Genomic DNA, 22,218 nt, shown 5'->3' with positions numbered 1-22,218 from the left:
CACATATTAAAACAGTTAAAATGTACCTTTAAGGGATACAAAATAATGATTTGAAAGCCAACATTCCCAACCAGCAAGTGTTTAGGGAATGTCTTAGCTGCCCCTAACAGATTTGCAGTTAATTTTTAAGTGTCAGTGCAAGCAGTTGGTCTAATCACATTTTCTCCTTGACAGAGGGCTTTTTAATGGCTGCAACTTCTGACTCAGCCCTAGAGCACAACAGGAACATGCTTTGCAAATGTTGAAATTGAGAGCTAATGCTAGATAATAATGCTTGCTTCTGGTACTTCAGTAACATACATTTCCTTGATAGGAGTGAAAGATAATTTTCTTGAGTAAAATTTTCACCCATCTTTTACCAACCTTTGCTTATCTGCTATGAATTACTCAAGTAGTATTTTACAAATAATTTCTCCTCTGTTTCTCTTACATACGCCAACCCCCCCCCTCCCCCCCCCCCCCACATACAAATGTATCTGCTTAGCTAAAAGTGGTCTTTTGAAGTTATTTCTAAGACAGTGAGAAAATTAGGGGATGATTGATCTAGATTTATATCGATTGCTATATCACTTTGTCATTTGGTTTTATTCACCAAAATAACCCAGACAATTTAATTTTAGAGCCTGTGCTCTTAACCACCATACAGTATTGACTTTTATTTAATGAAGAGGGTGATGAGGATTCTTTGTAAGTAATAGAGATTACTAAGAGGAGGTCAGAGCAGAACCCCATGATATCCTCCTAATGCTTTTCTCTCCTTCTCTTCCCCTGTTAATTTCACACACTGGGCTTAAAACAGCAAGTGTCAGAAGAGTCAGTGGGAAGTGGGTATTCTTTTGCAAGCAAAAACAATGAATACTCCTAACAGTTTCATCTTAACTACGTGAGCCTGAGTATGTGTTTACTCTGCGGCAGTGTCATTGTTTACATTCAGTGGTTGTTTGCAAAATTAGCCTATTAAGTACACACTAAAAAGAGGAGCATGTTCTTTATGCTAATCGATACATAGATTTGGTTTTTTTTCCTTTAGTTAGTGCTTGTCCTATAGAGTAAATAAAATGTCAGGCAGTATCTTATTCTTTGTTTTGTTTTGCTTTGGCCAGGAAGACCTCAAATGATTTCCCATGAAAAAAAGGTGTATTTGCTAGTAGATATTAATGAATATTCCATGTAGCATTTTCAGATGTAATAAATTATGTCAATTTTCAGGAATGATGAGACATCTTCCTTCATACGAAGTAAGGGTATGTTGCCAGTTATGGAACTACAATTAAGCAAACACCAAGATGAGTGACACTGAATATATGGTGACCTTGACTTTTTCAAGGAAAATTTGAATAGGAAGAGAACAGCGCCTCTGCTGTGGGTTGTATGCTGACTCTGACAACCTTATTATGCTAAAACCATCTCTCTGTAGTTCATTATAGAAAATAACCTAAGATACTGCCTGTCCATCCACATGTGAAACCATGAGACAGCCTGTGTATGCACCACAGTGTTTTCCTTTTACTTTCTAGTACCCACCATGCCCTACCCCACACAGGGCCTTTTTCCATGTATCCATCTAATGGAAGCCTCTTTGTGCCTCCATTCGTTTTTCAGGTCTCAGCTCCTGCATTACCTCTTCAGGGACATCATCCCCGACCTCTCTCATTTGGTCATTTGCTTCTATGAATCCCTGGCTTTGTGCCATTTATTGCTTCTTTGCAGTACTTGTCAGAATTGAAATTTCATGTTTGTACAATTTATTCATTAAGATCTCTTTCCCCCGATAGACTCTAGGCTCCTCTAGCCACAACCTTTATACAACCAGGGTCTAGCATAGTGCTGACACATAGTAGGTACTGAAAAATATTTGTGGAATGAATGAAGAAAAGAACAAATAAATTTCTGTCCTCATTATTTCTAACTACTTCTTTACCTTAAAAAAGCAGAAAGACACATCTTCTAATGTGAATCAAAACCTTAAACAGATCATGAATAGTGATAGGCAAACATCTAGAATAACTAGAAAAAGTATGTTAAGGTAAGCAGCTTAGAGTCGGTTTTGCTAATAAAGAATACAACAAAGATGCTGTGAAAAACTAATTTAGTTTCTTGGCTATTTGGCTGTTTTTCCATTTTCTTTCACTTCCTTGGGTTTGTTGTTGCTGTTGCTGTTGTTGTTGTGTGAGTGAGTGTGTGTGTGTGTGTGCCTATTTAATCTTTCTTTAAAATATGTTTTCCCTCTTTTACCTTTTACTCTCACCCCTCCCATTTCAGACTCTGAAATTTAGAATGTGTGTCTTTCTGCTCTTTTCTTTTGCCGCCCCTTGTGGCAGTAACTTCTGACAAAAGAGAATCTGAAATCTTTTATCTCTGGCTATTCTGTTTACTCTTTTGTTCTTAATAAAGTCCTAAACGTCTTGTTGAATATATCTACAGTTCTAATCTTGGGTAGTCTTGTCAGTTACTGAGAATATAGGCTGAGTATTTTTCCTTTTCCCCTCTGGGCTCCTTCTCTACCTGCCCTTCACCCTCCTCTGTTCCATAAGAGACTCGTATACAAATCATGCGGATTACATCAACAGGCTCTCTTGTCCTGTGGCCTCTCCTATATGGTTTTGCTAGTGAGAGGTATCAACAGTAGATTGGAGGGAAGGCAAAGGGGTTTGTGAAATGTATTCTTTTGGCTCTCTTGCTGGTGGGTCACTTCAGGGTAGCTATACCTCTCTCCCTAAGGCTTTAATTCTTATCAGTTTTGCTTTTTTCATTTGGCTTCTCTTTCTGAGTTTGGGTAACCTTTTCCTTCTTTGTCCCTTCAGGCATAGAGGTGGAAGTGACTCCCAATTGTTGCCATCCTCTGGGTTCTGTACCAAGTCTGGTTTCCCATAACTCTACCTATAACTTTGTAAATATTTGCTCAACTCTTTACAATTATCCTGTGTGAGCATAACCTATATTTCCTACTAGAATCTTGCTGTATTCTAAAAAAATAACAACCTAACCTTGACAGGTATTGCTTCCTAAGTAGTGCTTTAACTGGATTTTCCATAGGGTATTCAACTGTTCCATAAGCCTGGCTGGTTCAGGGTTGGTCATTCACTGCTAGCAAATTTGTCACATAAGCACTGTTAGGATGCAAGTCAGCCTTTCTGAATAAAACTCCATGTTATCCTAATCCCCACATAATCTTCATCCCTGTTGTCATGATTACTTTTTCACAAAATCATGGAATGAGTGCTTTAACCTTTGATTATTGAAAGATACCTCTACACAAGGGTCTTGACTAAGCAACCGCATGGAACATCAATATCTTCATATTCTAGGTCCATTTTGAGGTCAGTCCTTCTAGTTATTTCTCAAACTTCCTTGACACTGATTGTCTAATGTTCTTAATTTACAGTTCATGATAACGTGACGAAGTTGTTGGCTTCTGTTCATAAATAGATTGATGATTCAGCTCATCTCTTCTTTCAGCCAAAGTAGATAACGAGGAAAATTTCCCTTGATCAGTGCCAACAGATCCTCCGTAGCCATCTATAAATCTGGTTTAATTTTATCTTTCCCAGTCAACTATCATAGGGCCCTTTTCATGAGTCATGGGGACTTGTTAAGACAGTGCCTGAGGAGTCAACACACTATTATTGTGAGCAATCTTCGTATGTAACTTTCTTGTGCCTTCATGACCTTCTCAAGCACTATATGACTATACCTCTTCTACTCAATAATGGAGTGCTGCTGGGCACAGCTAATTTTAGGCTTAATGGATCAGATAACATCCAGTTTATGATGGGCTTCTTATGTCATTAAATGATCATTCAGAGTCCAGGAGCAACTTCTCAAAAGAACGGTTATTTGCTGAAACAACATGGGTTTTCTCCAAAACCCTGGGAAACTCCACTTGTGATTCTTAAAAAGGCATTTGTCACAGACCCCATACAGCATCCTGTTCTGACAGATAGTTTAAGCACCATTGAGTCCATTATGCATATAGATTTGTACCATAGCCTGGATTATCTGAAAAAAATTTATTCTCTGGGCTTGACTCATATCTGGCAGGTGATTAGAGTTGTGCCTCTTTCTTAATAGAGAATGCAAGGTGCAGCAACTTATCTTTCACTCTGAAAGAGATAGGTCTACTGGACTCCTAAGGTCTCTATTAGAAGACTCTTGCATTTCCATGCGATTTATTTCCCATACATTAGCATACATAAGACTTTTTTTTTTTTTAATTTTTTTTAATGTTTATTTATTTTTGACAGAGAGAGAGACAGAGCATGAGCAGGGGAGGGGCAGAGAGAGAAGGAGACACAGAATCTGAAGCAGACTCCAGGCTCTGAGCTGTCAGCACAGAGCCCGACACGGGGCTCGAACTCACGGACCGTGAGATCATGACCTGAGCTGAAGTCGGACGCTTAACCGACCGAGCCACCCAGGTGCCCCAGCATACATAAGACTTTCTAAGGCATTGAGATTACATGCTTTCCAGTATTCTCCAGATCTTTTCTTCAGGATGCCATCAATGTAAGGAATCTGCGTAGTATCCTGTGGAGTAAAGATATTATCAAAACCCTGCAAACTAAATTGTGGCAAAGAGCTAGGAAGTCCTATGACCTTGAAGAAAGATAGTGAGGATGCAGTACTATTTCTGCCAGGTGAAAGCAAATTCCCTTGGTGTTTTCTACTTATTGGGAAAGGGAGAGAACTTTTGTCAGATCAACTGTTGCATCCAAGGTGGCAGAGGCCACTTTGATTTGTTCTAGTAGAAAGACTAAAACTTTTGAAGAGCAGTTAAATTTTTTTTTTCAACGTTTATTTATTTTTGGGACAGAGAGAGAGACAGAGCATGAACGGGGGAGGGGCAGAGAGAGAGGGAGACACAGAATCGGAAATAGAATCCAGGCTCTGAGCCATCAGCCCAGAGCCCGACGCGGGGCTCGAACTCCCGGACCGCGAGATCGTGACCTGGCTGAAGTCGGACGCTTAACCGACTGCGCCACCCAGGCGCCCCTTGAAGAGCAGTTAAAATTGAGGTCATAACTTGGTTAAGCTAGAGATAATTCATTACCATTCTCCAGAAGCCATCCTCTCTCTGCACTGGCCAATCAGGGTGAAACACAGTTTCCTTAGGGAGATTGTGTTAATTATACAATAGTATTCTACTAAATATGAATGTGTTCACTTCTGTATCTTCAGAGTCTTTGTGTGCCTATCACAAGTAAGGCCCAATGAATGAATGACTAAATGGATGGAAATATGATTGACAATTCAGTATGAATGAATGAATGAGTGGGAGTTTCACCATATTCTAGATTGGCATTTTAAAGCTTTTCATATTGACTTTAGGAATTAAAATTATTTTTTTAATGTTTATTTTTGAGAGAAATAGAGCACGAGAGGTAGAAGGGCAGAGAGAGAGACACACACACAGAATCCAAAGCAGGCTCCAGGCTCTGAGCTGTTGGCACAGAGCCTGACATGGGGCTTGGACTCCTGGACCACGAGATCATGACCTGAGCCTAAGTCAGATGCTTAACCAACTGAGCCAGGTGCACCAAGAATTAAAGTTAATAGATATTAGATAGTGTATAATTAGTTAGGTCCTAGGGAATATCTAAATCAATTTGAGGACTCCATGTATTAAATCATGTAGTGAAGAAACAAAAATTACTAAAATCCTAGCAATTGTAGCTGTGAGTTAAATAACATAGCAAAATAAATCAAATAGAAAAGAGGATTTAATTATTATAAATATTTATATTGGAGAACAGAAAGATAATTTAACTGAATCCTTCAAGTATATAAAATATTTCTAAAAGCTATGTGGTAATTAGTTCTCTATTGCTACATACCAAATTACCCTGAAAATTGACAACATAAAGCAAGGAATGTTTCACATGTCAATTTCTGTGGTCAGAAGTTGGGAACAGTTTAACCAGGTGGCTCTGGCTCTGAGTTCATGGCTTCATGAGGCTGTAGTCAATTTTAAACCAAGGCTGCATTCAGCTGAAGATTTGACTAAAGTGGAGAATCTGCCTTCAAGATGGCTATCTTACATTAATGTTGGCAGGAAGCTTCAGTTCTTAGTGACTGTTGACAACTATGTGGGCTTTTCTATAGGACTTTCTGAGTACCTCAAGCCCTAAAGCTAGTGATCTAAAAGAGCAAGGAGTAAGCTGCAATGCCTTTTATGACCTACTCTTGGAAGTCACCCAAATGTAATTTCTGCCACATTGTATTCATTAGAAGCAAGTCCAGTCCAGGGGCGCCTGGGTGGCTGAGTCGGTTAAGCGTCCGACTTCAGCCAGGTCACGATCTCGCGGTCCGTGAGTTCGAGCCCCGCGTCAGGCTCTGGGCTGATGGCTCAGAGCCTGGAGCCTGTTTCCAATTCTGTGTCTCCCTCTCTCTCTGCCCCTCCCCCGTTCATGCTCTGTCTCTCTCTGTCCCAAAAATAAATAAACGTTGAAAAAAAAAATTAAAAAAAAAAAAAAAAAAAGAAGCAAGTCCAGTCCAGACTCCACAGAAAAACGTGAAATAATTTATGGACATATTTGAAAGTCACCATAGATAGTGATCAGCTGAATAAAAGTAAATGGGAGTAAATTATAAGAAAGAACTCCATGATAGCATATCCCCCCATAAAATCTGGAAGCAAAAAAAGATAATCTGGGATGTGTGTATGTGTGTATGTGTGTGTATACATACATACGTATATATATGTGTGTGTTTGTGTATATATACGCGTATATGTATGTGTATATATACACGTATATATGTGTATATATATATCTCAAATTATAAGAGTGTGAATGAGCATGTAAATCAATGGATCTCAATCAAAGCAGTAGGACTGCCTAGGGAGTCTTTTTTTTGATTGTCACAGTGTTTAAGGGGAGTACTCCTGGCATTTAGTGGGTGGGATCTGGGAAAGGTAGATGTCTTGTAATATCTAGGATAGTCCTACACAACCAGGGAATGTCCCATTTCTTGCCAGACTTTCCCATGTCCCTCTCATGGAGATGACAACTCATTTTTAAGTAACAAATGTTATTTTTTGCATAGTTTCAGTAAATACCAAGGGAATTTGAAGAAATAGTGTACTTTTTGTTAAAATAGACTATAATTTGTTCATTTAGAAGTCTATCACTGACAGCACACCTGTATTATTTAAGTCTCCTACACAATACACCTGCATCTTCTCGTAGTTATAGCTGTTATATTCAATGAGCCTATTTATAGGTGCATGCACTGACTTAATTCACTGTCTTTTGATTTAGTCACTTGTGAGCATTTGCACGTTGATATGCACACTATTTAATTATAAATTATCTCTTTATTTCTCATTTACATTACATTAGGACATGTTATGGATATTTTATTTTATTTATTTTTGAGAGAGAGCATGAGCAGGGCAGGGACAGAGAGAGAGGGAAGGATCCAAAATGAGCTCTGCGCTGACAGCAGAGAGACCGATGCAGGGCTCGAACTTACAAATCATGAGACCATGACCTGAACTGAAGTTGGGTGCTCAACCAACTGACCCACCCAGGTGCCCCATGTTATTGATATTTTAAAAGAAAGTCTATATATGGGTAAGTATTGTTACCTGTATTATTTCAAGATTGTAAAAGGAATGTGGCAAAATATTAGTTATAAAAAGGATGCATTGGGCATAATGGGGTTAGAAAAGGACTGACACAAAAATATGTGATGTTATGGCACTATTAATCACCTTATATGAAAAGCCCTTGACAATTGTGGAGAAATAATCTAGAACAGATCTGTAGGGGAGAAACAAAGTGTGAGTCATCTATAAATTTTCCAGTAGCCATATTTAAGAGACTAAAAAGAGACAAGTGAAATTAATTTTAATAATATATTTAAGAATGACTATTATCATTTCAGATATTCTCAATATAAAAATTATTGAAATTTTTATACTTTTTTTCCTACATACTGTCTTTAAAATCTGGCGTGGATTTTACACTTATTATGTGTCTGAATTCAGGTAAGCCACATTTACATGCTCAGTGGACATGAGTGCCTAATGGCTACCATATTGTACAGCACATTCCTAAAATTGCCATGAATAGAGAAATTCCAAAAAAAGGAGTAAAATGTGAGAAATCCCTTAATTTATTAACAGACAAAATGCTGCTGTTGCACATCTCCTTGTTCTCCTCTTTTTTTTCCCCCAGTCAAGTTCTTCCAGTGCAGGTGTGGGAAGACAGGAACTGATGGAGAAGATAAAGAAAACTAGGGGTGCCTGGGTGGCTCAGTTGTTTGGCTCAGGTCATGATCTCCAGGTTTGTGAGACTGAGCCCTGCATCAGGCTCTGTGCTGACAGTGAGGAGCCTGCTTGAGATTATCTCTCTCCCCCTCTCTCTGCCCTTCCCCTGTGCATGTGCATGCTCTCTCTCTCAAAATAAATTTTAAAAAATTAAAGAGAAAACTAGATATCCTTGACTGTGAGGACTTGGTTGAACTGGCTCTTGAAGCTTCTAGGTCACAGATTTGATGTTACAGCTCAAACACAGATGATCTGCAGCACAACTTCTGTGCCAGAGTCTGCCTGGAGAGGTGTAGCAGCAACTCAGTAAACACAGCCACCTGCTGCAATTCAAAACTACAGAAACAAGAAAGAATTCTTCCCTTGATAATTAGATCTCCCCCCACCCTTCTCCTTTGTTCCCAGGCATCCGATGCTGCTCAACCAGATACTCTCCCTCTTCTGCCAAGTACAAAGCTTTTTCTTTCCAAATGACAAAGGCTCCAAAATTACCGGTGTCATCTCCTTTCCTACCATATGTGTCCAACATACTGCTGATCCTCATGTTGCTGACATCCATATTGTTTCCCACTGTTAACAGGCTCATTCCTAACTTATCCTTTAGTGGGTAGCATTATAGCTTTGATAGCTCAGTGGTTAAAGCTTGAGCCTTAGACAGCAACATACCTAAATTCAAACCCTTGTTTATGCCACTGAAAAACTGTGTGACCTTGAGAAGTAAATAAAATTCTGAGCTACAGTTATCTATAGAGTTAAGGTGAAAATGATATCAACCTCATAGAACTATTGTGAGACTCAAATGAGACAATGGATGTAATACTTTTAGCATAGTACCTGATACATTGTGAGCAATTAATACACCAAAGCTCTTATTCTATTGTTTCCTCAGTCTGTAATTTCTTCCCTGCTCCTGGCCACCTGTCCGAGTCCTAGTCATTTTTCAGTCTTTCCCAGGTCCCATCTCTTCTCTATGGCTCTTGCAAATTTTATCGTCTCCTTTTCATGTGTTTCTTAAGAAATCTGACATAAATTGACTTCTCATACACCACACACAATGGCCATTTAGCAAATTCTTTGGTTAATTGATTTATGAAAAAGGGAAAGGAAATCATAGCAGATTCTGCTGATGTCCTACCCCACATTCCCTCGGTTCTTCAGAGTTTGCTTGCGGCTATGGTAGACTATGTCATCACGCCCACCAACAAGCATGTTTTATATGGTTCCTCAGAAGGTCCCCAGCAGGATGGAGTCACCATGGCTCCCAACAGTATCCCACTTGTTAATATGCCCTTTTTTGGCTTTCTTCCTTCCCTCACTCCCACTTAAGCTTCCTAGAATTATCTCCCAAATTAACCTAACTGGAGCAAAGTCCTTGTCTCAGGGTTTGGTTTTGGGGAAACCTAAATAAGACAGGAACTAACATACCAAGTCCATACTTCATGCCAAGCAGTTGGGCTTTCTATTATATTATCTTCTTTCATATTCCCAACATTCTTATGGGGTTTGGCATTATTATACCCATTTTACAGTAACAAATTAGAAAGCCAAGACTGAAACAAGCAACTTACTCAGGGCCATATATATATTAAGTAGCCAACCTAGCTAATCTAAATACTCCTTCAGGTGCCATTTCTGAATTAATATTTGTATGGAAAAGGGATAAAATATTTCAGGGCAAAATTTAAAAATACATTACAGAAGATAGGTAAAATTGAACCTCTTAGTTTTAGCCAAAATGTGACAAAAATAATATATAAAACAATATAATTAAATAGTATCCAGAGACATTATCCACTGAATGCCTAGATGACATTTAAATTCTTTATTTATAGTCTACTTTCTTCTGGGAAATAAAGACAAGAAGATAAGGCAGCAGAGGACTGCCTGAATGTAGTCAGATTTTGTAAGACTATTAGAAGATGAAACCTATTTGGCCTTCATGACATTGAAGAAAGAATGAGACACAGGAGACTTTTCTGGGTACTTAGATACTAAAAGGAAAGACGTGGATGAGAAAAATTGTGAAAAATTTCTCTTCCATATGATTCTCATTCAGAATTGATTTTTTTGTATCTTCTCAAGTCACACAGGCCATGTACATAAGGGTGACTGAATTATTACATGAACTGTCAAATCCGATAAATGTGGGTGAGGATATAGCTGGGCACATGTTAAAGGAAGCAACGGACAAAGAGATCTGTTTTCTGTATGCAGAGGCAAGTAGTACTACATGACCAATGCATTTTCTAGAGTTTTTAGGGATTTTTCAAACTAAAAAAGTTTAGAAACCTTTAGTTAGATAACACATGTTACTTTCTGTCATTCTGTAGTCTAGCTGTCAGTCAAGTTTCTAATTCTTGGAAAATAAGCGTGATGAGTCTGTATGAGGTAGAGCCCAGCATCTTCCGGGAAAACAGAATCAAGTTTTTGTTTTTGTGAAGTTTGAGAATACTTGGTATTTGTAGTAAGCTTTGAGATTAACAGACAAAATGTACAGCAAATCTTTATTATATATTGCACTAAAGTTGCTAATATTTGCCTTTAGAATGTCACATGAAGTCAGAAAGAACCAGTTAATGTGAATTAGGCATTACAGTTTCATTCCTTTGAATTTTTTAATGGTTTTCACTTATGTATAACCCAAAAGGATGACATCATAATATTGGATGTAAATTTATTAGCTCTCCTATGAAGTCATCCAGTTTTAAGCCTTAGAAAAAGTGTCTTTCAGCCAACCAAGCATTTGTAGTGTGCCGTCTAACTCACATTCTAATAAATGTCATTTTCTAAATGCATTACCTCAGGTTTTGGCTACAACCCAGATGAATCCTGAGAGATTAAGAGAAATGTGTTTTCTGACTGATTCATCCATATTTTATTTTACTTTTCATTAAGAAATTACTCTTTGAAGAAAATCAATAATCTCCTGTGACTGAGGGGAGAGGTTAATGTGTTGCAGTGATGCATTCTAATTTCTCAAATCAGACTGCCTTTAGTCGGCTATTGCTGATAGAGTTTTTGTCTTTTCTTGTTCCTGCAGCCTGGGTACATGGCGACCCCAGGAGAGTGGCCTACCCTACAGACAGCAAGGGCCACTTTTGTGGCCAGAAGGGCACCCCCAATGAGTGAGTATGGCCCCCTTTCCTTTGTCTGGTTTTATTGTCTAAGCTGGAACTTAGGAATTGTAACCAAACCAACGTGAGTTTGCTCCTTGGTGAGTCACAGATAGAAACTACACCAAGTGAGTTGTCACACAAAGGAAACTTGATTTGTACCAAATAAGGAAATCGCAGGAATAACTTCCAAAGTTGTGACTCCCTGGGCAAGAGTGAAAGTGTTCCTTTTATTTAGGGTCAGGATGAATATTTAATAGGGAAGCCTTGTCATTGTATGTAGAAGTGGGCATACGGTCACACATGTACCTTAAAGAAACATGCCTATATGTATATTATATGTTATGTAAATGAGGCTTGTGCTCCATGCTGGGCAGAGATTTTAGTACTATAATTAGGTAAAGGTTATTGTTGGTCATTCCAGAAGTCACCCCATGGTCCATTTGTGCAGGAGTGAGTTGTGGGATTAGCTCAAACTGGTCTGGGTGGTCTGGGCCAGCAGAGCTCTTCCTCAGAAAGTCATTATTGCTTGAGGGGTAGTTTTGTTTGCCATCACAGGATGCTATGCCCATAAGGTCCTTTGTCTGAGTTAAGAGATAAGTAGAGCTTAAGGGAAATGTGGGACAAGTGTTGGTGGATACAAGCATGTGAGCAGTAAAGGCCAGGTTTTGGGGTCTAGCTAGTGACAAAATCACTTTTACATTAATCCTAGTAGGCTTAGTAAGAAGATTAAAATTCATAAAGGAAGTTTTCCCTCCCTTTTTTCCTAGAGACAATTTGTAAGGAATTGGAAAATTTCATACTATATGATTTAGGACAAGTTGTCATTGTTATACAGCATTTTATTGGGATGCATGAAGATTCTGCTTAGTAAAAGTATAATTATGATGGATGAGTTGGACGAATGATTTTATCAGAAGCCGTGTTTTAAAATTCCTTAGGAAATGGACTTTTGGAAGGCTGAGTTCTAAGTAGCCAAACAGTGCAGTTAGAATTGTTTTTGCCACAGTACCTACTGGCAAATCACTTTACTTCCCAAAGGGGTGCACACAGAAAGTCTTCAGCGAGTGGTAGGTTTTTCAAGGCTACTTGGCTACTAGAGACAGTGACTGACTAGCTGAAGCAAACAAGGGAGAATGTTTTATCAAATTCCTTTCTAATGTTAATCATAACAAAAGTTTCCAATTTCTGAAGGCAAGTTTTCTACTTTTTTACCTTAAAAACAAGATAAAACATAAATCTCACTTTTTAAACAATTTTTCTCTTTCTCACTGGTCCATTTCTTGAAATACCTGGGTTTTTACTAGATCTCCTAGTTCTTCATAACCAATTCAGTTTCTATAAAAGTTGGTATTGAATGGATGAAAAACAAAAACAACAGCCCTTGCTACCACTAAAAACAAGAAAAAACAAGGCTCAAAACATTGTATGTGTGTGTATGTGTGTGTGTGTGTGTGTGTGTGTGTGTGTGTGTGAACATTTGTTGTGTTACTTATGTTGCCCACCCATAACTTGGGAGCTTATTATTCCAAGAGATATACAAATTAAATAATAGATTCAGGAAAGGGTTAATAAAATTCATAGAGTAGAATCATTACAGATAATAAAAAAAAAAAACCTAGACATTGGGTAGTGGGGCAGGGGGGAGGGTCAAATCCTTAATCATGTCAGATTGAGTTTATGGCAGACAAGCTGACCTGTACAAAAAGGTCCTCCTTGCCTATCAGAGAGTGGATTAAATCCTCAAGTAGGGTGGGAATTCTTATTTTAACCTCAGTAACTCAAAAAATCCTAGACACTGCCAACAAAACTTTCATACTATGAAGGACAAAGAAAGCACCAGGTAGTAAAAAAAAAAAAAAAAAAAAAAAAAAAAAATCCTACACATGTGTCTCTAGCTCTTAAAATAGGATATTTTTAAAAAGGCCTCTGTAACAATAAGTGTTCTACACCTAAGCCAATGACCTACTTATTTCCAACAAAAATGGGATATCACAAATTTCAGCACATAAAGATTATTCAAAGACAAAGCAAAATAAAGATATGTTCGTTAATGTCTTATTTATAATAACAATGTGTTGGAAACCATACAGAGATCCAACAATATGTAGATGATAGTAAATTAGGACTTCTCTCATGCTCTCATGTAATGGAGTCATTAAAATTTATGTTTATATTTTCAAGGAGTGATTCTATTGATTTTCCTTTATAGTTTCTGGATCTTGTGTCATGATTATAATTGCTTTCCTACTCTGGAAAATAACATTCACCTATATTTCTGTAATATTTTTATGGCTTCCTTTTTTATATTTAAATTTCTAATCTACATGGAATTTCTTTTTTGTAGAGGGACTGAAGTAGTAATCAAATGTGTTTCCAATTGCATATGCAGTTATCTCCAAATAGTTGTGAATAATATGCTCTTTTCCCCTCTGATTTCTGATACCATATTTATCACACAATAATTATATAATATATAATTTATATTTTTCCTGCATCTGTGCTATTCCAATGTATATTTTTAAGCCTCTCAATTGTTATAATTCTTATAATAAGTGTATATTAATTTGAAAACTTAACAAGAAAGTTCAAATGATAGGATTTTTAATAGTAAGTGAAAACATTTATGAAAATATTATATTTTAATCACTTATAGCACTGTGGAAGTATCCTAGAAATAGGCAGGGAGAAATAAATATAAGTATAAATCTGGAATGTGATAAAGATGAGATTTCAAGTCAGTAGTAAAGAGATGAATTATTAAATCATACTGAATTAATTGAAATGCTATTTATGAATATAAAATAGATATTTATCTCCTACCTTACACCAAAATGAGCCCTGAAAATTTGAAGATTCTGTATATAAAATATACAATAAAGTAAGAGAAGAAAATTCAGGGGTATATTTATAGAAACATGGGGTAAAGAAGTCTTTATTTGAAAATATATTACCACTATATTACCACTTTTCTCACTGTATACAAAGTTAAAAGATAAACGGCAATCCAGAAAAAAATATTTTCAATGTATATATATCTGACAATAGGTCAATAGCTTTATTATATGAACTACTGCTACAGAATCAAGGAGGAAAACACAGTAATTCAATATAAAAGTTGGTAAAAGTCGTAAACAGAAAACAAATAATGGTCAATAATAATAGAAAGCACTGTTCACCCACAGTTAAAGAAATGCAAATTAATACATTTTTTTTTTGCTTATTAGGTTACCAAATTAAAAACCTTAAAATCTGACAGTGTTGATCAAAGTGAGGAGAAAAAAGCATATCCTTTTCTACTGTAGTAGTGAAATATAATATTTATCACATTTTATCAAACATATGGTGTCTAAATGTAGTATCTCACCTGAGTGGATGGGGCCTCCAAATGTGGGATGACAATCACGTGGAAGCTGGTGGCACAGACAGTGAAAAGAATTCACCTGAGGCAACAAAGGAGAGAGAGGTTTATTGAATACGGAGCAAGGGAGCTGTGGGCAGGAGAGCAGAGGAGAGGCTGTCTGCAAGGAGGGCAGTGGGTAGGGACTGTTTTTAAAGGAAGAAGGTGAGGAGGTACGGTGACCTATGGAATATCCTGTTTTGGTAACTATGACTGGTTATAAGTAGCCCATTTATTGGTTAGGGCCTATGGATATTCTGAGCTAGGCTGCCTGATGGGCCTGTCTGTATCCAGCCAGGGGGTTTTGGTCACTTTGGGCCCTTCTACCTCAATCACGTTCCAGTGCTCAAGCCTGTTGTCTAAAAGTGGCTTTGGGGTGCCTGGGTGGCTCAGTCGGCTCAGGTCATGATTCTGGAGCCTGCTTCAGATTCTGTGTCTCCCTCTCTCACTGCCCCTCCCCTGCTCATGCTCTCTCTCTCTCTCTCTCTCTCTCTCTCAAAAATAAATAAATATTTATTTATTTATTGTATACAATAATTTATACAATATTTATATCTATATAATATTTATAAAATTTGTATATTCTTTCTGATTTCAGCAGTTTTCATCCTAGAAACTTATCTAGTGGAAATTTGCATAAAATTTTCTAATGTTATAGTGATATAGGTACTATGAAATAATAGACATTTGGGGCGCCTGGGTGGCTCAGTTGGTTAAGCGTCCGACTTCGGCTCAGGTCATGATCTCGCAGTCTGTGGGTTCAAGCTCCACGTCGGGCTCTGTGCTTACAGCTCGGAGCCCGGAGTCTGTTTCAGATTCTGTGTCTCCCTCTCTCTCTCTGACCCTCCCCCATTCAAGCTCTGTCTCTCTCTGTCTCAAAAATAAATAAATGTTAAAAAAAAATAAAAAAAAAAAGAAATAGTAGACATTTAGGCTATTTCCATTTTATTACTATCAATAGGAGATTGATTAAATAAATTATGATATAGTCCTATAACATATGTTTACCAGTCCAAAAAATCTTGAATATAAATGGGTAAACTATCATTTAATTAAAACACACACAAATAAATTACTATTGTAAAATGCATTAATTTAGGCATCCCAAACAATACAGTCCAGAAAATACTTGTTGGACTGTAACAGGGTATTTATACTTGTTAGTGTCATTATGTACACACACCACCACTAGATTCTCCATTCTCAAAGACATTCTTTATAACTAAGTGTAAATTCCATGTTAAGAGATGGTGTGGTAGTATTCGGGATGTAGAATTTGGCTACTGTGTGCTTTTTTTTTGTCCATGCCTAACCAAAAGGATGCTAGGGGAAGCACTGGGGGTTTTCTAAAATGTCGAAACAGATGAAAAAGGGAGACCTCAAAGGAAATGGAGTGCTTTGTTGATGTAACTCTCTCTGCCTGTTGAGTTTTAGGGAAGTTATTCTTGATATTTGAGTATGCTCCTTTTCTTGGGGATTTCCACTCAATTGATTTTGATGCCACCTTCTGGCTACTACAAAAACTTCAGCTTATAACAAGTGCTTAAAACAATTTTGAATATTGTCTGATGCAGCACCGTTACCAAATTAGATTAAAATACCCATCCCTTATTATAAGGTTTAAAGAAACAGTAATATTAAGAGGACAAAACTCTTCCATTTAAATTTTGCATCAATTTGGCATCTAAGTCAAGCAATAAAACTTGTCTTCAATTTGCTGTAGAACCTCTCATAAAATGGCAAAGAGTTCTCACAAATTTGTTTGAATACACTCCAAGTCCAGGTGTACTTACTACCTGATTTAATTTTTAAAATCTATATCAATACAATAAATACATGTGAAAGTAAACCAAACATTAATGAAGAACATATAAAAGCAATAAAAGCAATGACCTTCTGTCCGCACTCCTTACCCACAATTTCATTCCACAGAGACCATCTCTTCTCTCTCTGGTTTTCTTAGTAAGTTAAGGCTGCTATAACAGAATGCCATAAACCGAGGGACTTTTAAACAACAGAAATTAATTTCTCACAGTTCTAGGGACTGGAAGTCCAAGATTTGGGTGCCAGCGTGGTCAGGTTCTTGGTGAGGACCCATTCCCCACCCTGAGGACAGCAGTCCTCACTCTGCATCCTCAAATGAAGGACGGGGCTCTCTGGGGTCTCTCATAACAGCACTAATCCTGCTCACAAGGGCTCCAGTCACATCCCAAAAGTTCCATCTCCTAATACTATCACATTGGGGGTTAGTATTTCAATAAATGAATTTGCAGGGGAACACATTCAGTCTATTACACTGGTCTTAGTTCTTCTGGTGTTTTTCTTTTTTGCATAACTTTAAATAATATATGTATTTTTTTGTTTTGTGCTTTATTAACGTTAGAAGTAGCCATTGACAGTCTGCTATGAAAAATATTTAATTCCTTTATATTATCTCTTTTCCTGATCCCGTCTTCCTCCCTTGTTTGCAGTTAGATTATTAACCTTTAGATTTTCACATAGTTACTTTTGTGACTTTAAATAGTATACTAATGCCTCTATTTCTTGTTCCATTAACTTTTGTCAGTGTTTTGACTTCTCTTTATAAAAAAGGAGGATATTATCCTGCTACCCTTCTCTCCCTCCTTCTTTTCCATTTCACCTTCCACTTTCTATATTTACCCTTTATAGAATCAAATTTGTCATTAAGTTCAGTTCTGCAACTTTAACAGACCTTTCATGTTCTACTGGTAGAACTACTGGTAGGTTGATTCTAGAAGTTGGAAACAAGAGACTTTTATTTTGTTATAACTGTGTAAATGTTATTCAATACCAGGCCATTACATTTTCACGTCTACCAGGTCACTGGTATTAAAGTCAAATCCTTTGCTCTTTTAGTGCCTTGGTATCATCCCACATTTTTGTTTGCTTTAACATAAGGCATTGACATTCTTTATAATATTTTATTTGCCAGCAAGTTCTTTTCCTTTTAAAAAAATTTTAATGGACCTGTAGTTGACTTCTAATGTTACATTAGTTTCAGGTGTGCAACATAGTGATTGGACAACTATACATTTCTGTATGCTCACCATGTTAAGGGTAGTTACCACCTGTCATCACAGAAAGTTATTACAATATTATTGGCTTTATTCCCTATGCTGTACTTCTCATCCCGTGACCTATTTATTTTATAATTAGAAATGTGTACCTCTTAATTCCTATTCACCTATTTTGCCTATCCCCTTATCCCTTCCCCATTGGCAACCACCAGCCTATTTTCTATATTTACAAGTCTGTTTCTCTTTTGTTGTCATTATTTGTCCAATTGTTTTGTGGTATATATACACAATGGAATATTAGCCATTAAAAAAAAAAAGAATGAAACCTTGCTGTTTGTGACAACATGGATGGACCTAGAAGGTGTTGTACTTTTTTTTATTTGAATAGGTTTAATCAGGGCCACAAGGTTTTTTACCATCACAATCACACCATTTTTCAGAGGCCCCCTTTTCTTTGAAGGCCTACCTTGCAGAGCTTCTGTTTTCTCTCACTCGGGACCTGGCAAATTGTAGGTCTACTAAATAGCTTTAATTCTGGGACTTGTCTACCTGATAAGATCAGACCCTGATTTTAGAGTTGCCAGCTCTAGCAAACAAATACATAGAATGACTGCTTACATTTTAATTTTAGATGAACAACAAACACCTTTTTTAATATGCGTCCCGTATACTGTTTCCTATATGCCAATTTCTTTCTTTCCTTTTGGACACCCTAGTTGTGATGGAGAAATTCTTAATGATCTTACTAAGAAAAGGAAGCACGGGAGGTATATTTGCTGAGTCTCTGGAAATATTTTTCTTTTCTCTCTCTATAGTTGATTGATGGTCTACTGATATATTTGTACCTTTAAAGACAATTTTGTCAGAAATTTGAAGACATTGCTTCAATGCTTTTGGTGTTCAGTGTGTTCAATGCCAGTGTGGTTCATATACCTTGTGGTAACTGTCTTCCCTGGGAAAAATTTAAAATCATTTCTTTATTCTTAGAGTTTTGAAATCTCACAGTGTGATGTAGGTCTTTTTCTCTTTTTAAATTCTTTTTGTTCAGTCCTGGGTCCTTTAATTCTGAAGAACTAGGACTCTTCAGCCTGGAAAATTTTTTCAATTATCTCTTTGTGTTTTCATTCTTTACATTTTATTGGCTGTGTTTTTGGAACTCTTGTTACTCAAATCTTGGACCTCCTGGCTTCATCTTTTAATTTTTTTTAAGTTTCACATTTTTATTTAAATTCCAGTTAGTAAACATACAGTGTAGTATTACTTTCAGATGTAGAATTTAATGATTCAGCACTTCTGTGAATTAATTTGCCAGTGCTAATTATAACCAGTGCCCTACTTAATACCCATTTAACCCATCCCCCAACACACCTCCCTTCTAGCAACCCTCAGTTTGTTCTCTGTATTTAAGAGTCCTGGGGTGCCTGAGTGGCTCAGCTGGTTAAGCGTCCTACCTCCGCTCAGGTCATGATCTCATGGTTCGTGACTCTGAACCCCACATGGGGATATGTGCTGACAGCTCAGAGTCTGGGGCCTGCTTCCAATTCTGTGTCTCCCTTTCTCTCTGCCCCTCCCCCGCTCTCTCTCGTGCACGCGCGCTTTCTCTCTGTCTCTGTCGCTCTCTCTCTCAAAATGAATAAACATTGGGCACCTGGGTGGCTCAATTGGTTAAGCCTCTGACTTTGGCTCAGGTCATGATCTTGGGGCTTCTGAGTTCGAGTCCTCTGTCAGGCTCTGTGTTGACAGCTCAGAACCTGGAGCCTGCTTCAGATTCTGTGTCTCCCTCTCTCTGCCCCTCCCCACCCACACTCTGTCTCTCTTTCTCTCTCAAAAATAAATAAAACATTAAAAATGAATGAACATTAAAAAATGTTTTTTAAAGTCTGTTTCTTAGTTTATCTTTCTCTTTTTCCCCCTTATGTTTCTTTGTTTTGTTTCTTAAATAACATATATGAATGAAATCATAAGGTATTTTTCTTTTGCTGACTAATTTACTTCACTCTAGCATAATACTCATAATACTGGAGCATAAAGCTCCAGTCACGTTGTTGCAAATGGCAAGATTTCATTCTTTTTGATGGCTGAGTAATGTTATGTATATGTATATACCACATCCTCCTTATCCATTCATCAGTCAGTGGACATGTGGGCTCTTTCCATAATTTGGCTGTTGATAATGCTGCTATAAACGTCAGGGTGTATGTATCCCTTCAAATCAGTATTTTTGTATCCTTAGGGTAAATACCTAGTGGTGCAATTGCTGTACATAGGGTAGATCTATTTTGAACTTTTTGAGGAACCTGCCTACTATTTTCCAGAAGGGCTGTATCAGTTTGCATTCCCACTAACAGTGTAAAAGGGTTCCCCTTTCTCCACATCCTCACCACACCTACTGTTTCCTAAGTTGTTAATTTTAGCCATTCTGACAGGTGTGAGGAGATAGCTCACTGTAGTTTTGATTTGTATTTCTCTGATGATGAGTGATGCACATCTTTTCATGTGTCTGTTAGCCATCTGGATGTCTTCTTTGGAAAAATGTCTATTTATGTCTTCCCATTTTTAAGTGGATTAATCGTTTGGGGAGGGTGTTGGGTTTGATAAGTTCCTTATAGATTTCGGATACCAATCCTTTATCAGGTATGTCCTTTGCAAATATCTTCTCCCATTCCAAAGGTTGCCTTTTAGTTTTGAATATTGTTTCCTTTGTGTGCAGAAGCTTTTTATATGGATGAAGTCCCAATAGTTTATGTTTGATCTTGTTTCCCTTGTTTCTGGAGACATATCTAGTAAGAAGTTGTTACGGCCACTATGAAAGAGGTTACTGCCTGTGTTCTCCTCTAGGATTTTGATGATTTCCTGTCTCACATTTAGGTCTTTCATCCATTTTGAATTTAGTTTTGTGTATGGTGTAAGTAAGTGGTCCAGTTTCATTTTTCTGTGTGTTACTGTCTAGTTTTCCCAACACCTTTTTTAGAAGAGACTTTTTTCCAATGGATATTCTTTCCTACTTTGACAAAGAGTTGACCATATAGTTATGGGTCCATTTCTAGGTTTTCTATTCTGTTCCATTGATCTATGTCTGTTTTTGTGTCAGTATCATACTGTCTTAATCACTACAGCTTTGTAATGTACAAAGTCCGGAATAGTGATGCCTCCAGCTTTGCTTTGCTTTTTCAGGATTGCTTTGGCTATTTGGAGTATTTTGTAGTTTCATGCAAATTTTGGATTTTTCGTTATAACTCTGTAAAAAATGCTGGTGGTATTTTGATAGGGATTGCATTAAATGTGTGGATAGCTTTGAGTAGAATAGACATTTTAACAATGTTTGTTCTTGCAATCCATGAGCATGGAATGTTTTTCCATTTCTTTGTATTCTCTTCAATTTCTTTCATAAGTGTTTTATAAGTTTTTAGAATACGGATCTTTTACCTTTGTGGTTAGGTTTATTCCTAGGTATCTTAGGGTTTTTGGTGCAATGGTAAATGGAATTGATTCTTTGATTTTTCTTTTTGCTTCTTCAATATTGGTGTATAGAAATGCAACAGATATCTGTACACTAACTTTGTGTCCTGAGACATTACTGAATTTGTGTGTCAGTTCTAGCAATTTTTTGATGGAGTCTTTTGGGTTTTCTACATAAAGTGTAATGTCATGCAAATAGTGATAATTGGACATCTTCCTTGCAAATTTGGATGCCTTTTATTTCTCCTTGTTGTTTGATTGCTGAGGCTAGTACTTCCAATACTATGTTAGATAACAGTGGTGAGAGTGGACATCCCTCTCTTGTTTCTGATTATAGAGGAAAAGCTCTCAGTTTTTCACCATTGAGGATGATAATAGCTGTGGGTCTTTCATATATGGCCTTTATGAGGTATGTCCCTTCTATCCCTACTTTGTTGAATGTTTATCATGAATGAATGAATGGATGCTGTACTTTGTCAGATGCTTTTTCTGCATCTATTATGAGAATCATATGGCTCTTTTATAATGTAGTATCATGTTGATTGATTTGTGAATATTAAACCATTCCTGCAACCTGGGAGTAAATAGCAACTTGATCATGGTGAATGATTCTTTTAATGTACTGTTGGATTCAATTTGCTAGTATTTTGTTGACAATTTTTGCATCCGTGTTCATCAAGGATATTGGCTTGTAGTTCTCCTTTTTAGTGGAGTCTTTGTCTAGTTTTGGAATCAAGGTAATTCTGGCCCCATGGAATGAGTTTGGAAGCTTTCATTCCATTTCTGTTTTTTTAAATAGTTTGAGAAGAGTAGGTATTAATTCGTCTTTAAATATTTGGTAGAATTCCCCTGGGAAGCTATCTGGCCTACACTTTTGCTTACTGGGAGATTTTTGATTACTGATTCAATTTCTTTGATGGTATTGGTCTGTTCAAG

At 37.2% G+C, this 22,218-nt stretch overlaps 1 protein-coding gene across 7 annotated transcripts in view; it reads left to right on the top strand.

The window, feature by feature from the left end:
- Positions 1 to 22,218, top strand: part of SLC44A5 (solute carrier family 44 member 5) — a 374,891-nt gene that overhangs the window by 281,754 nt on the left and 70,919 nt on the right. For all 7 annotated transcript variants that reach the window (XM_045477883.1, XM_045477880.1, XM_045477879.1 and 4 more), the window contains one exon: positions 11,313 to 11,397. In XM_045477883.1, the coding sequence (XP_045333839.1) occupies positions 11,313 to 11,397 (85 nt within the window). The remainder of the gene's footprint in view (positions 1 to 11,312; positions 11,398 to 22,218) is intronic.

Source organism: Leopardus geoffroyi, chromosome C1 (assembly GCF_018350155.1).
Source record: "Leopardus geoffroyi isolate Oge1 chromosome C1, O.geoffroyi_Oge1_pat1.0, whole genome shotgun sequence".
Taxonomy (NCBI): Eukaryota; Metazoa; Chordata; class Mammalia; order Carnivora; family Felidae; genus Leopardus; species Leopardus geoffroyi.
This window is presented reverse-complemented; position numbering and strand designations above follow the sequence as displayed.